Raw genomic sequence first — 16,730 nt, 5'->3', positions numbered from 1 at the left:
TGTGTGGGTGGTGTAGTGTAGTGTAGTGTAGTGTATGTCACCTTGGCGTTGGCGGCGGCGGCGGGCGGCGGCGCGGGCGTGATGGTGACGGACGGTGTGGTGTGGTGAGTGTGTGGGTGGTGTAGTGTAGTGTAGTGTAGTGTAGTGTATGTCACCTTGGCGTTGGCGGCGGCGGCGGGCGGCGGCGCGGGCGTGATGGTGACGGACGGCGTGATGCTCGCGCCGCTGCCGGACGACTGTACAAATACAAACATTACAACATACTATATTGGAAACATCTCATATTGGGTCTAAACAAAAGTGAGCAATTAGCTCCATGAATTCAATTTTTATTAATTTTTTTAATCATAATTTATATCGTTTGTACACCGGAAAAAAATAAAAATACTTTTGAAAACATTTTCATTATTATATTAAAAATGTTTTAAAATGTTGAAAAATTTTGAGCGGTTGAAACGCTCACAATTTTTGGCGCGAATTCGACAGAGCGTGATGACGTCACACGTTGGACGGTCCAACTGACGTTTGCTACTAGTGACACTTATGTGAACATCTGTCGAACGCGTGACGTCACGTGACGCTTCGCGCGCTTCGCTCACTAGCTTTTCACGGACAAATTTTTGTCCTTTTCGTTGATATTTTAAGCAATTAAATGATAATTTAATAACGGAAATGCATTCGTAACATGATATAACGGTAACAAACATCTAAATAAAAAATATTTCGTTCAAATATAAACTTTATGCATGAGGCTAATTATACAGTGGATACAATTATTTTATAATAGCGAAACTTCAACATTACTTTGAAGAATCACAGCTGTCATATAATCAAATTAACGAAAATACAAAGAATAATTAAGAGCAAAGGTTTTTCATGAAGACCATGCAGTTTGATAAGTTAGGCCAGAGGTCTCGAAACTTTTTAAACAGGGCCAGGCATTTTTATTTTCGCGGTCCGGATTATATTGAATTACAATTTTCGCCTACGGAACTGTCGGATTCACGAAGTCAAATTTTTTTTTTTTTTTTTTTCAAATTTTCCTTCAATTCGGCCCGTGAATCGTAATTTGGGACCCTTAAGGTAAAGTTACACAAGTTAAGGGTCCCTTAAAGGTTGGTAATTACCTGCGTGCGGTAGGGCCCCGGCGTGAGCGTGGCGCCGCCCGGCAGGCTGGAGGTGCGCCGGCTGGAGTTGGCCGCCGTCGAGCTCGAGCTCGCCGTGCTGGTCGACCGCTGCGGGGGGACATACAACCAGGGGGGTTAACCTTGTGGACGCCAATACAGGATATATCGGCACCGCAGCTCCAACGCCAAAGACCGATTAATCCGTCACAGACCACAGAGCAACATAGACCTACGTGCATTCGCATAAAGTTCAATTTCAGTGACGTGGCGTCCGAGTGACAGCTTTTGTGTTTGACACGGCGTCGAAAAGGTTAAAGACGTTCCATACATATACGGTGGCCAAAAAATAAGTGCATTCCCGTTGCCAGATAGGTTTTGCGATTATACTGAGCAACTATAGGACCAAGCACGAAATCGCGAAAAAAAATCACCATCCCATAGAAAATGGACCAGCCAAAATGTATGAAATAGTAAAAGTTGCTCAATATAATCCCAAAACCTTTTTTAGTTACCGTCATAGAGTAACTGATACTAGAGCGGTACTGTCATAGTAAATTTTGTAACCCCAGTAAATTCACTGCCATCTGTCGACACACCTTAAAACTAAAAATGAAGATTTATCAAAATACGATAAAATGTATTTAAATATGGATAAATGTTTTATTTTTATTTTCATTAATTATTTTTATGATTTTGACCCATGTTCTTTCACTGCTATGCGTTTAAATTGTTAAATAACAAACGAAACCGTCAACGCCATCTATACGACAGTAAGCCAAAGCTAGTAGCGCCCTCTGAACGAGAATCAAATTTTCTTGATTTTCGAGGCACGTTTTTTCCTTAGACTGTATCCATCTATTACGGAGTTATATCTATCTTTGGTTACCGTGTAGATGTGTCTCGTGAAGTTTAGTAATAAAGACTTTGTTACTGCAATGATAAGGTTTAAAATCAAATGGATAAATTTAAGAGCCTCTCAACGTGCTCACTGGCTAAATGTGATTAACTAAATTAACGATAGATATTTAAAAAACAGGGCCGCTACGTCCTGTATTTTATATTTAAGTACCTTTTGAATACATTAAACTAGTTTGTATGTTGTTGGATTATTGTTTTTTTATTATTATTATTTATTTCGTATATGATATAGTCCAGTGTTGTTGTTGTATGTATTGTATACCTTGTTCCCCTGGTGCGCGGGCGGCGGCGCGGGCGTGACGGTGACGCCGGGCGGCACCACGCAGCCCGACCCTGCTAGCGCCGTGCCCGCCGGCTCCGCCTGCTAAACACCAACAACACTATTTGTAAATACACATACAATTAACAATCTATCATATCACCGTTATTTAAAAAAAACCGGACAAGTGCGAGTCGTACTCGCCCACCGAGAGTTCCGTACTTCTTAGTATTTGTTGTTATAGCGGCAACAGACACGGTCACGGTTCATGAGATACAGCCTGGTGACAGACAGACAGACGGACAAACGGACAAGACGGACAGTGGAGTCTTAGTAATAGGGTCCCGTTTTTACCCTTTGGGTACGGAACCCTAAAAACGCACAATTTTAAGAAAAAAAATATGATTTTCGAAATGTACCTAATTGATTTGGTAACATTCGATTTTACATTGAAATAAATGAAATGTGATGTCAACTTAATATAAAACGTTTAAAGCGCTCTGTAGAAATCTACAACTTCAACTTTATACAGTATGCCCGATATAATACTTACTTCATAAAAAACTGTGGACCGACACCACACAAAACTATAGTCAACATACAATTAGCTCCATGCATGAATTTATTTTTATTTTTGGATTCATAATTTATATCGTTGGAACACCGGAAATGATAAAAATATTTTATTAAAAAATATTTAAAATGTTGAAAATTTTTGAGCGGTTAAAACGCTCATAATTTTTGGCGCGAATTCTACAGAGCGTGATGACGTCACACGTTGGGCGGCCCAACTGACGTTTGCTACTAATGACACTAATCTGTCGAACGCGTGACGTCACGTGGCGTTTCGAGCGTTTCGCTCACTAGCTTATCGCGGGCAAATTTTTGTACTTTTTATTTATAATTTTAAGTAATTAAATGGTAATTTAAAAACGGAAATGCATTTGTAACATGATATAACGGTAACAAACATCCGAATAAAACATATTTCGTTCAAATATAAACTTCATGCATGAGGCTAATTACCCAACTTACCTTGGGCGGCGCACACTGCGACTGACGTATCTTCCTCAAGAGCACCAAGCGAGTTTCCTCGGCGCGAAGTTTTTCTCGTAATGCACGTACTAAGCGCTCGCGCTCCCATATCTCCGCGCTTGACAGCTCCTGCGAATACCACATTTAATAAAGAAGCGAGTCAATGTAGATCGCATTGCAATCGAAAAGGACAGATTCCAGGGCAGAACTATTTTTTTTTTTTTTTTTCATTTACACAATACACAATAAGGACTAATTATTAGGCTTAAAGAAAATGTATATTTTTATTACTGATTTATTTTTGATTTGATTATATGTTTTGAAATTGCTGACATTTTTAATTATTATTTTTAACTTATTTATATTTTAATTTTTATAAGTCAATGATTTTACAATGAATTTTATTTTTTAACAACATTATTTTATACATTTTTTTTATAGTTTATATTTTAATGATTTTATAAATGTCAGTAACGTCCAAATATTCTTTATAAATTGTTGTTCTGTTTTAATTTAATTGAATTGAATTTATTTAATATTTAGTTTTTATTTATATTGTAATATGTTTTCTTTTAATAAACGGATTAATATTATTATTATTTATTCATTAACACAAAGTACCTAAACACAAAAAACAAACACAAAACACATACAGCATAAAAATTATAACAGCGAACAAAGCCCCCTAAGGCTTAACTGCCGCTGTAATCGCTCTTATTTCATCTTAATATGTGACGTTTTCAACCAAAAGGTACCACATTGTCGCTCGTCGATAAGATTGATTTCAAATAATGCTATATGGAAATAGCGCCTTATTGACAACCGACAATAAGTAGTACCCTTTTGATTGAGAATGGCATATATTATCTTACATATAATTTGTTTACACTATGCAGTATGTATTTCATTTCCCGAAGTCGGCAACCATGTTTGTTATTATAGGGTGTTAAGAGGCCGGTGTCGATTTTAGTCGCAAAAATGTAAAATTGATAGATTTAGTCGGTGAAATTGTATACCTTTTGATATCTAACCTTGTTAAATAATTACCTAACTAATAATAATAAATAACAAGTACTGGTTTCTATTAGCACGTCTTCTTATCTTGCCTTTTATCAGATCAATTTTTTAAAAACAGACTCACTAAATTAGTAATGATTTTTTTTCTGATGGACGTTTAGGTAAACGCGCGTAAAGCACTGATTTTGTCGCTCTTATTTGTAAATTTCGTAAAGTTTGGACTGCTAAAAATGATAAATTTGTATTACACATATTCTGTTCTTGACCTTTATCAGATTACATTTTTGTTATATGACTTAGAGTTCGAGGAAATGAAAGTTAAACGAATTCAATTTTCTCCAGAAATTACTTCAAAACAAGTGACAATTTCTCTGAAAATCGACTTAACTTCAACGTAATTTTGATACTTAATTAATCTACAACATTTGCTGAAACTATTCTTATACATCAATTTGTATAATTTACCACCATAATTTTTTGATGAATTTTTAAAAACCGTCCCTTCTCTTCATATATTACCGGTGACGCACGCTCGCGACCTCATTATTAAAAGGCAAGATGAGAAGACGTGCTAATAGAAACCAATACTTGTTATTTAGATATTACGTAACAAAACGTGTATAGTTTCAACGACTAAATCTATCAATTTTACATTTTTGCTCCAAAATTGACTACGGCCTCTTAAGAGTCTAGATTCCGCATGTACCTCGCCTTCGTGATATGACTGATATGAGACATTCCTTTAAGTGTGACGTACATATAATTTACTAACTAGAACTGGAACCTCGACTATTGCATTGTCATCAGCGTTTAATTTTGGGCGTCTATTCTCCTGAATCTCTATGATTCCAAAAAAACACTGAATGTTATTATATTGTCTATGGACAATGACAGATTTCCTTGGTTAGACAATCCTATTTCATATTCATAAAAAAATAATTCATGATTCAAATACCGACCCTGTCTACAGGAGTGATGGGAGGGTCGTTTTCATCATCGGACGAGTCGTCATCGCGCGGGTCCCGCGGCGACTCGGGCGCTGCGGTGGCAGTAATCGAAACGTTCACTGCTGATGAAGAATTCATCTTGCTGCTCATGTCTGAAACAATAACAGTGGAATAGGCTAGATGATAAACTTTTGGACCCGGGTATGTCCTTAAACTGCGTCCGGACCCGGATATGTCCTTAAACTGCGTCCGGACCCGGATATGTCCTTAAACTACGTCCAAAAGAGAGGTATGGGCACTGTGAATGACATCTCGCTTTGTGTGGTAAGGCACAGGACAGCGGATGTCATTCCAGATCTAGAGCAGAGCCCAACTGGGGAAGTACCTCCACCTTACAGAAAACCGCAGCCAAATAACACTAGACCCTAGTCATAGTGTTGTGTTCCTGCCGGTAAGTATGGTTGCCAGAGCTCAACGAGGGAGAGGAGTGTTAGGGTCGGCAACGCGCGTGTAATATCTCCGGTGTTGCAGGCGTCCATAGGCTACGGTAACTGCTTACCATCAGGCGGGCCGTATGCTTGATTGCCACCGACGTGGTATATAAAAAAAGAAAAATTGTCATTAATGGTATCAATCGATCAGGTTTATTTTTAGGATCATATGTCTATATGGGACCCATTGCATAAAAGCAATACAAAAGTCAGAAATGATAGTCAAAGTCCGACAGTCGTACTTCACTCGCGAAACGCTCCAAACAAAACGATAAGTGAACGTGACGTCAAGTTCACAGAGAGCCCATTTTGAATGTATTCATATTTATTTATTGCATCCATGGTACACACTTACACAGGTGTTACATATATAATAGTTTCACATGGGCCCTGGTAGGGCAAGGCAATTATCTTAAATCTAAAGATTAATTTATATGTAGAGGACATACGTTAGAAGAAGATACTGAAACACGGTTTCTTGGATTACTTTTAGATCGAAATTGTAGCTGGAAATCACATATAGACAACTTGTGTATCAGATTAGAAAAATTTTCATATGCTCTGAAGCGATTACAACGCTTATCGGGCGAAAAAACTGCTATTATTGCCTATCACGGCTATGTTGCTTCATTGCTTAGATTCGGACTAATTATTTGGGGAAACTCAACTGATATAAAAAAGGTGTTTATTAGCCAGAAAAAATGTATCAGAGCTATATGCGGGAAAGGACCTTTACAATCTTGTAGACCTCTATTTAAAAAACTTAAATTGCTGACCTTAACTAGTATGTATGTTTTGGAAATCGGTATATTTGTTAAGTCTAACTCTAACTTATTCCCAAAATTCATTGCAAATCCAAGGTTACGCTCCAGAGATCCTACAAAATTAATAGGACCAATGTGTAAAAGTGCATTATTTAAAAATAACTGTCACGTAATGTCAATTAAAGTATTTAATCATTTACCATTAGATATTAAGGAAATTTCTGATAGATTTAAACGGACATTGTATAACTGGCTACTAGACAATAATTTTTACAATATTAAAGATTTTTTTGACTTCCGCACTAGCTAATGACATTTCCTTTATTATTATTGTTATTTTTATCATTTTAATTGTTATCACTGTTGTTGACTGAATAACGAAATTGCATGAAATGTAAATAGATTTTTTGTAAATGTAAGATTAACATGTACATATATTGCATGCTATAAATACGGCTAAATGTGTGATACTTATAATTATAATAAGACCTATTGTTAAACCACATTTAATGCAAATAAATGATTTATGATTTTTATGATTTATGTACTTATGGACAAAATAAGAAAATTGCGTTTTTGTCGGTGAAATATTGCGTTTATGTATATAGTCGCCGTACAATCTTTTTTTTTGGATAAAATGTAAGAAATCGAGTGGTACCCTTACTTTTTTCCTTTTTGGAAGTTGAAAAATTACTTAAATTTTGAAACTTTCAAGTCCTGTATTTTTGTATGATAACCATATATTATTTTAACATCTACATTATTGTGATAAATTACTCATTTGCTATCCATGTTATTAGATTTTGTTATAAAATTCAACATGTGTCATCATCCCTATTCAGGGATCAGATACAAGATTACAAATTATACCTCTCTCGTCGAACGACAGGCCCTATGACAGTTCCTTCAAGTTTCTTTTGGTTGGGTTTTGGCAGGTACCAGCTACTCCATTTAAACAGAAAATCATTTTAAGTAGGGGCGGAAAAATGCCCCCCAGTTTCCACGCGTCTCTCTCGTTTCATATATATTGCCTATAATGTTCTAGACTCAAACCTTCAAGCAAAGAGTGTACTCCCATCTTAAAGGCCGGCAACGCCTTACAACCCCTCGGGTGTTGCGAGTATCCGCGGGCGAATGTAATCGCTTACCATCAGGTTACTCGTCTGCTTCTTTGCCTGCTGTATCGAAAAAAATCTGGACAAGTGTGATTTGGACTCGCCCCATCGAGGGTTCCGTACTTTTTAGTATTTGTTGTTAAAGCGGCAACAGAAATACATCATCTGTGAAAATTTCAACTGTCTAGCAATCACGGTTGATGAGATACAGCCTGGTGACAGACAGACGGACAGCGGAGTCTTAGTAATAGGGTAGGGTTTTTACCCTTTGGGTACGGAACCCTAAAAAGGACTTACCAGTGAAGGGAGCGACGCTGGGCTTGCGGTGCGGCGGCGCGGCGGGCAGCAACACGATGTCCGGGCTCTCGGCGTAGCTGCGCTGCTCCGAGCGCGGCCGCAGTACGCGCTTGCCACTTGCTCCCTGACAATATTTACACATTTTATTTGTTATACCGCATTTACATTCAGTCGAAGTGAGCAGGGAAGTGGGCAGGACGAGTGCGTAAACACGATACTTCTCATGCCATTGCCATAGCCACTCGCACTGCCCGGCGCTCCCCAAAATGGCGCTTTTTTATGCGGAAATCAACGGACCGGCAGGGCGAGCGGCAGTGCGTGTTCACATTCAGCTCAGTACTCGCCGAGCGCCTGGAGGAGAAAGACTTCTGCCATTTCCGAAACCCAACAGAGAAGTGAGTGGTAGGGCAGTATGTAAACACACATCGAGCTCAATCCTGCCGCAGCAGTATTTAGGGAATTATTGCCGACAGCGGGAGGGGCTGAATGTAAAAGCGGGAACAAACTACCAGAGAATATGGAATGGTTCCCATAAAAAACAAGCACTTTAAATTTTATTGTTAAGTATGACATTATTATTTACAACGACGGGACTTAATCGCGTAAAATAAGTTTTAAATTTATATTTTACGCGATTAAGTCCCGTCGTTATAAATAATAATGAGTAAAAATCGTGGAAGTATGACATGTTCAAAAACTACTGGACACAGGTATTGTCAGTATGCGGATGCTTGCCTGCTCACTTAATAATACTAATTAGGTTTTGAAAATTTAGGAATTTGTGAAAACTGTACATTTTTAAAGACCCATGGCATTTTAACGGCCTTATTAATAATTAACATTTAATTAAATTAGGGGTCGGCAACAGGCGGCCCGCGGGCCGCATGTGGCCCGCGAACCTCTCACTTGCGGCCCGCGAGCCTCCCTGGCTATTTTGTATGTAATTTTGACAAACGACAATTCCTGACAAAGTCATAGAAATTAGCAAAGTGCGGCCCGCGTCAATTTCGTTAACTGCTATGTGGCCCTTGGCTGCTAGAAGGTTGCCGACCCCTGAATTAAATTAAAAATTAATATAAATAAAATATTTACGTATAAACTGTTGATAAGGTCGTATTAAAGAGCGAGATTATGAAGTAATGAAGGTGAAATGGTTTGTTTACATTTGCAAGTTCTATTGACAACAACTTTCTTACAAGTTAAGAGGCCGTAGTCGATTTTGGAGCAAAAATTTAAAATTGATAGATTTAGTCGTTGAAATTATACACGTTTTGTTACGTAATATCTAAATAACAAGTATTGGTTTCTATTAGCACGTTTTCTCATCATGCCTTTTAATAATGAGGTCGCGAGCGTGCGTCACCGGTAATATATGAAGAGGTTTTTAAAAATTCATCAAAAAATTATGGTGGTAAATTATACAAATTGATGTATAAGAATATTTTTAGCAAATGTTGTAGATTGTTTAGGTATTAAAATTACATTGAAATTAAGTAGATTTTCGGAGAAATTGTCACTTGTTTTGAAGTAATTTCTGGAGAAAATTGAATTCGTTTAACTTTCATTTCCTCGAACTCTAAGTCATATAACAAAAAAGTAATCTGATAAAAGTCAAGTACAGAATATGTGTAATACAAATTTATCATTTTCAGCAGTCCAAACTGTACGAAATTTACAAATAAGAGCGACAAAATCAGTGCTTTACGCGCGTTTATCTAAGCGTCCTTCAGAAAAAAAATCATTACTAATTTAGTGAGTCTGTTTTCAAAAAATTGATCTGATAAAAGGCAAGATAAGAAGACGTGCTAATAGAAACCAGTACTTGTTATTTCAATTTGGTAACAAAAGGTATACAATTTCATCGACTAAATTTATCAATTTTACATTTTTGCGACTAAAATCGACACCGGCCTCTTAACAGAGAGAGAGTATTCGATAAATAAAACAAAACAAATATGCAAAACCGTGAATTCCGAATACCACAACAATGCACAGCTGTAAACAAACAAACACAATAACATCTCAACAATGAATATGTAAGAAAAAGTATACTTACTCTATCAATAATCTTCTCGGAATGCAAAAGAAAAAAAAATGATTAATAATAGAAAGACCACCACAGAGCATTGAACATAAGGAGAAATTTGTAGCCACCTCACGAAGCCTGCGTTGCGGATTTTTTACATGTAACTAAATATATATTTTTTTTAAGATTTTCTCAAAAAAATAAATAATAATTTTTGTCTAAGGAGAAATTGAATATTACTTATAAACTCACATGTGGGGGAGGCTGTGCTGGCGTTATGGTCAGCCCGCTGGCCGTCAGAGCACGAAGCTCGCTCAACTCAGGAGGCAAAGACCTACAACACAAATTATGTAATTTTAACTTATTTGTCTATACATATCAAATTATGGTTATGATTGATCTTTGTCCAATTAGGTTATAAATATTACCTGACGCTCAGGTCAACAGCAGAATCGTCCACATCCATACTCGCGACTACGCACTTTGCTGAAACAATAACCAAGCCATTAAATTTACCCAATACCTAATCAATAATAATCGATACTTATTATCAATCTATACGGTTGCAGTATGTTAACTAATCGTATTGTCAACCTAGAAATCCTTGTAATGTGTGTGCTCGTTACAAAATTTTAGATAATGAGACCAAATATTTACTTTTATCGGAAGAAATTTAGGATGAGCAAGTACACACCGGAACATCTACTAACTTTGTTTACATTATCACTTTCAATATAAAATGGATGTTTGCATAAATATTAAGAGTAACTTACGATTTTAGTCAATTTTACAGTGGCAATTAGCATTGAAATTAATTTATTGTAATTCTCGAAAAAACAATTCAGCCATTTTCAATGCGTACGACTACAATTAATTAATGAGTTTCCATTGCACTATGCCATATCTCACAAACTCGTGCACGTTAATAAATGCGTGTAATTGGTTACATAAACAAGAAAGCCGAAAAGTAGCCAATAACAATTAAGCATTGCGGTAAACTAAAACAAGTACATTTTTGGGGAAGCTTGTGACGCGTTCAGGATAATGCAACATTGTCAGTGTCATCAGTTGAATGAACAACAATCAAGCGGTTTTATAAATGACTCAAACAGAAAATTATATTTAGAGTTGCCAGTAGAGTGTAATATCCTCAGATTTAGCGATATTTACCTTATGAACTTTATAATTTGTCTAATTCATTGCCATTGTAGTAAAACGTATAAACATGTACGTATAAACGTATGACAATCCTTATAATAAGCAAGTATAGGAACGCGTTAATTTTAAAAAAAAACGCTCGTTATGGATAAAATTTATATTTTTTTATTTACTCAGGACGTAAAATGAAGGGTATTTCACGTGGATTCTGAATTTCGTATTATGGCAATATTGCTAATCAAATGTCACTGTCATTCAAAGAATGTGAAATGTCAGCTGCACGTTTCCCTTGGATGTTGAATTTGTTGCTGTTTATTTAGTATTTTACTTGTTTTTAATTAGTATTTTATACAATTAGTTAAAGTAATCAAGTCTTAGTTAATAGATAACTTTATTTCTAAGTAATCATGCCCGGGCCTGACTTGTTATCAAGCCAGGGTCTTCGTTTAGACGGCAGAAGACCAAACGAGCTAAGACGAATTCGTTGTAAACTTGGAGTCTTCACACAGCCTGATGGCAGCGCTTATTTAGAACAAGGAAACACTAAGGTTTTAGCCGCTGTATACGGTCCTCATCAGGTAACTCTAATTTAAAGAATGTATTACGTAAACATAACACTTACCAGTATTTTCATGTCTATAAACATTTCTTTCATTTCAGGCAGCTAAGTCAAAAATGAACACAGAAGGAGTTGTTGTTAATTGCCAATACAGTATGGCCACATTCTCTACAGGTAATAATCACTTGAGATTTTATTTATCAACCATTTTATTCTTTACATAACAATTATTTCACCTGCTAATTGTAGGAGAAAGGAAGAACAGGCCTCGTGGTGACCGGAAGTCGCAGGAGATGTCAATGCACCTGAGACAGGTTCTGATAGCTGCTATCAAGACCGAGTTGTACCCTCGCTCACAGATTGACATTTATGTGGAAGTGTTACAGGTGAGTCTTACAATAGGGAATATTACGCGAAACTCTGCGTAGGGGGCGCCAGGGCGCCACTACCACAATCTGAGGGTCTATCATGAAACAAGAAAATTACTTTATCTATCATCTCTGTCATTTGCCTATTCAAGCAATAAAGATAAAGAGCGATAAAGAGGCTGATAGCGAATTTTCGAATTCGCGTTTCCCGTTAGGTCCTCTGTAAGCAAACCGCCTTGATGCATCAATGTCATATTTTATTATCTCTGAAAACTTGTCAAAAATCTGTTAGAGGTACACCAACCATAGGTATGTATAAGTTACTCTATGGTTTACTAAAAAAGCTAGCGCTGCACTCTGGTGGCAGAACATTGCCACCAGATTGCATTGATATACCCTCTATTAGCTTCATGCATGTTTTGTTTTTTTTTGGTATAAAATTTAGAATTAGAATTGTTTTATTGCATATTTATATCGTTTGAACACCAGAAATATTAAAAATACTTTTGTAAACCTTTAAATTATTTTATTAAACAAGTATCTTTAAAAAATTTTTTTTTGTGACACATTTTTATTGGTGACTGTACTTTTTCTCATTAGCATGTCAATCGAGTACTTCTTAAGACCTTTATAATGAGCCTAAACTTGATGTGTTTTTCCATTGAGGAGTTCCTTTGGCTATCTACCGGCTGCATCATCAGAACACCTCCATGTTAGCATTGTCACCGGAATTACGATAGTACTTCAAATTTCAACTGAATCAGATACCAGAGTGGTTCAAACTTTAGGTTCAAGAATTGAAGCACTATATATATATATATATATATATACAGTACCGGCCAATAATATATCACCTGCATGTTTTTACGGTATAACTTTTTTTATTTATTTGTGAGTGACTTCCACCTCACTGCCTTAGGTAGTCTAGTAGTATTCCTTTGTATGGGCGATGAGAAAAATTGGTCTCATGTAATGGTTTTTTCAGGGGTTTTTTTTTTAAATGTATTGTTAACTTCATTTTTTTACTAGAGGCTTTTTAGTTATATTTTGAGTATCCTATTGTAATTCACAGTATTTAATTGCAATATTCATCATTTATTTGTATAAAATGACTGGTAAAATATGCAATCTACAAACTAACCTATATTGTTTACTCTATACAAGCTCATACAAAAACACTCAAAGGTGATATATTATTGGCCGGTACTGTATATATACATACAAAAGTATATACGCAGTGAAGCTAAATAAAAGTGTGTAATAAAAATATTTAAAATGTTGAAAATTTTTGAGCGGTTGATGATGTCACACGTTGGACTCCAACTGACCTGTCTAACTGACGTTGCTCACTGTCACTTATGGGGCATTTCACGTCAAGCGGGCAGCAAAAAAATTGTCAGGTTCTGGATTTTGTTCATTGTTGGATTAATTAGACCTATATGTGAACTAAAAAATTTGGCATCATTACTTTTTTAATATATTGCTTCGTTAAAAATTTATACGCATTTGAAAAAACTACAAAATTTGAGGAACGGATTTTTTGAAAATTATTATTGCAATTCTTTCAATGGATTTAATTATAACTAAATAGTGATTATTTATACTAAATAGTGACTACACCGATAGGAAAACGCCAGTTTACGCTTGTTTTCTTGACCTATCAAAAGCTTTTGATATGGTGTCTTACGACCTTCTTTGGTATAAGCTTCGTACAGAGACAGATGTACCGGAGGATGTAATAGGTGTTTCTGATTATTGGTATAATAACCAAACGAATGTCGTCAAGTGGGGCAACGCCTTTTCTGATGAGTACAGGTTGGAGTGCGGGGTGAGGCAGGGGGGGTTAACCTCGCCGCGTCTCTTCAACTTGTATATCAATGCTCTCATAGGGGATCTCAGCAGTACCAGAGTTGTATGTGCAATTGCCGGGGAAATGGAAAAAAAATCCGTTACGCAAAAGTAAAAATACCCGTAATTGGCCATTAAAGACTGCCACATAGAACTACCGCTCAGTACGGAGCGTCGCGCAGTACTTTCGAATTACTTCATGAATCTTCAAAACCAATCGAGATGCCATTATAAAAATTTTTATAGGACATTAGTACACCATAAGCTACATTATTGTGTAAAAATAAAAAATATAAAAAAATGCGAAGTTGGAAAAAAACAGATATTTAATACTAACTTCCGGTTTGTTATATGAAAAAAAGATAAAAAAAACTTTTTTTATAAATTTTCAAAGAAACCAACTAATATTCTCAAATAATCACTATTTAGTTATAATTAAATCCATTGAAAGAATTGCAATAATAATTTTTAAAAAATCCGTTCCTCACATTTTGTAGTTTTTTCAAATGCGTATAAATTTTTAACGAAGCAATATATTAAAAAAGTAATGATGCCAAATTTTTTAGTTCACATATAGGTCCAATTAATCCAACTATGAACAAAATCCAGAACCTGACAATTTTTTTGCTGCCCGCTTGACGTGAAATGCCCCTTATGTGAACTACGTTGCGGCAAATTTTTGTACTTTTTATTTATTATTTTAAGCAATTATATGATAATGACATTTTTTATACTTCTTAGGACCAAGGAATGTTTAATTTGAAACCCATATTTTTAATAATCAATTTAATATCTTCAGGCAGACGGCAGCGCGTTCTGTGCCTGTGTGAACGCAGCGAGCTTAGCATTAATCAACGCGGGAATCCCAATGCGCGCCATCGTGTGCGCCTCCTCCGCCTCCATGGCGTGGCGCGGCGCCGAGCCACAGCCGCTTGTAGACGTGGGTCATGTTGAGGAGGCGGCGGGCGGCGTGTGTCTCACCGTGGCCGCCATGCCTACCACTGGTAACTGACTAATAACACTGGTCATCCTCAACAAAATCGTACCTACAGAATTCTCATTGTCTTACACGGTGCATCATGACACTTTTTAGGGTTCCGTACCCAAAGGGTAAAAAAGGGACCCTATTACTAAGACTCCACTGTCCGTCTGTCTGTCACCAGGGTGTATCTCATGAACCGTGATAGCTAGCCGGTTGAAATTTTCACAGATGATGTATTTTTGTTGCCACTATAACAACAAATACTAAAAAGTATGGAACCCACGGTTTGGGAGAATTCCCCTAAATTACTGTATTATTTCAGGAAGTATAGCTCTCCTGGAGATGTCCCATCGGCTGCACATGGACTACTTTGACCTAGTGTTGAGCAGAGCTATGCAGGGCTGCAGAGATATTGAGGTACAATATGGTTTTTATACACTGTATTCCGGTTTTTTTTAAAGTAATTTATACCCATTCAATATTTTCTAGGCCATGTACAAAATTTAACTTCGAATGGTTTGCGGGTATATTAAAAATGATCGTATTTTATTTCAGGCGGTGCTGGATCGAGCAGTAAGAGATCACCTGGCAGAGGGCTGGACTAAGCCGGATGCTTGAAATAAATTCGCATTTAAAACGGTGTTTTTAAACTACCTCCAATTTTCCACATTACTTTTAACCATTTAGACGTGTCGTTCTCGAGTGAGTGATTTAAATGAACTATATCTTTTGATTGAAGATATTTTTTAGCACTTTAGTTAGCACTTTTTTATCCACTGCGCATTGCTCGGTTTTGCTATCATGTCCTATATGTAATAGTGTAAATGTTTATACTGTCCTTAGCTAGATACAATTACGGCGGTGGCAGAATAACAGCGTCCGTTGCTTAAAACCTTTGGGGCTGCTGTGCCCCGAAGCCTTTTTGGCACAAACATCAGCTGAGCCACCTTCCCTTTCAATTAGTTTGTAAGCATTATCGTGTACTTTTATTATGTACCTATGTTACAACTTCTTGAATAAACGTCTTTTATTATTATTATTATTATAACTCACTCTAAAATTCACTAATGATTTAACGCGCTCAGTAACTCATCTATCTCAGCTTGCCTTGCTCGCTCTTTCCCACCCATGATTCGAATGAGCCGAGCCGGCCGAACGTGACGAGCGTCACGAGCGAGTGAGACGATGCGAATTGGTTTCGGAGCGGTTCGGAACCCTTCGGAGGGTGTCGGGAATGGCGGGATCGTATCGCGTGATTCGCCATCTTTGTCGCACTCTGTGTGTATCTGACTGATTGACATCTCTCTCTACTCACTCGTGAACAATATAGTCTACAGAACCACTGAGCGAAATGAGTGATATATTGTATATCACCGGGAGCGAAAGATATGAATCAATCTTTTCAACTCATCTCTCAACTTCATCAACTCAGTGAAGCGTTTTGCGCATCTCTACTTTAGTTCAACCTTTTGGACGCCAATGACCGATATATACGCAAAATATCAGAAGCATTTATTGTAACTTTGACAACTTCCTTATTACACTTTCGCAACTAGACTTTCAAATTGATGTAATTATATTAACAGAATGTAGACTAAATGACGCAAAACCTATTCCACTTATTCCTAACTATACATCATTATCGACTGTACGTAACCTTAATCAGAATGATGGTGTAGTGGTCTATATAAACAATGTCTTAAAATCAGATGTTAGAGAGATTAAGTTGAACTATGCTTCAGGCATACAAGTCACAATAGATAATTTAATAATAATTGGTATTTACCGGTCCCCTTCAAACCCTAACGCATCAACTTTC

General features: G+C 36.7%; 2 protein-coding genes across 9 annotated transcripts in view; one reads left to right on the top strand and one right to left on the bottom strand.

Annotated features, from left to right (window-relative positions):
- LOC134754806 (transcriptional repressor p66-alpha) overlaps window positions 1-11,036 on the bottom strand; it is a 28,339-nt gene extending 17,303 nt beyond the window's left edge. For 6 of the 8 annotated variants that reach the window (XM_063691186.1, XM_063691224.1, XM_063691195.1 and 3 more), the window contains exons 1-9: window positions 10,770-11,036; window positions 10,425-10,482; window positions 10,249-10,330; window positions 7,971-8,094; window positions 5,316-5,455; window positions 3,340-3,468; window positions 2,308-2,409; window positions 1,128-1,235; window positions 156-236 (exon numbers count right to left, since the gene is read on the bottom strand). In XM_063691186.1, coding sequence (XP_063547256.1) covers window positions 156-236; window positions 1,128-1,235; window positions 2,308-2,409; window positions 3,340-3,468; window positions 5,316-5,455; window positions 7,971-8,094; window positions 10,249-10,330; window positions 10,425-10,462 — 804 coding nt within the window. In that variant the 5' untranslated portion in view covers window positions 10,463-10,482; window positions 10,770-11,036. Of the gene's footprint in view, window positions 1-155; window positions 237-1,127; window positions 1,236-2,307; window positions 2,410-3,339; window positions 3,469-5,315; window positions 5,456-7,970; window positions 8,095-10,236; window positions 10,331-10,424; window positions 10,483-10,769 lie in introns of those variants that run through there. The other 2 variants (XM_063691204.1, XM_063691250.1) reach the window with 2 other exon arrangements.
- A 380-nt stretch (window positions 11,037-11,416) lies between these two features.
- Window positions 11,417-15,548, top strand: LOC134755072 (exosome complex component RRP41). Its single transcript, XM_063691554.1, has 6 exons — window positions 11,417-11,732; window positions 11,815-11,887; window positions 11,963-12,099; window positions 14,729-14,933; window positions 15,234-15,328; window positions 15,467-15,548. The coding sequence occupies exons 1-6, from the start codon at window positions 11,562-11,564 to the stop codon at window positions 15,527-15,529; spliced, it is 744 nt and encodes a 247-aa protein (XP_063547624.1). The 5' UTR covers window positions 11,417-11,561; the 3' UTR covers window positions 15,530-15,548.
- Window positions 15,549-16,730: the final 1,182 nt, after the last annotated feature.

The sequence above is a fragment of the Cydia strobilella genome, chromosome 2, assembly GCF_947568885.1.
Source record: "Cydia strobilella chromosome 2, ilCydStro3.1, whole genome shotgun sequence".
Classification (NCBI taxonomy): Eukaryota; Metazoa; Arthropoda; class Insecta; order Lepidoptera; family Tortricidae; genus Cydia; species Cydia strobilella.
The sequence above is the reverse complement of the archived record's forward strand: the minus strand, read 5'-3'. Positions and strand labels throughout refer to the sequence as shown.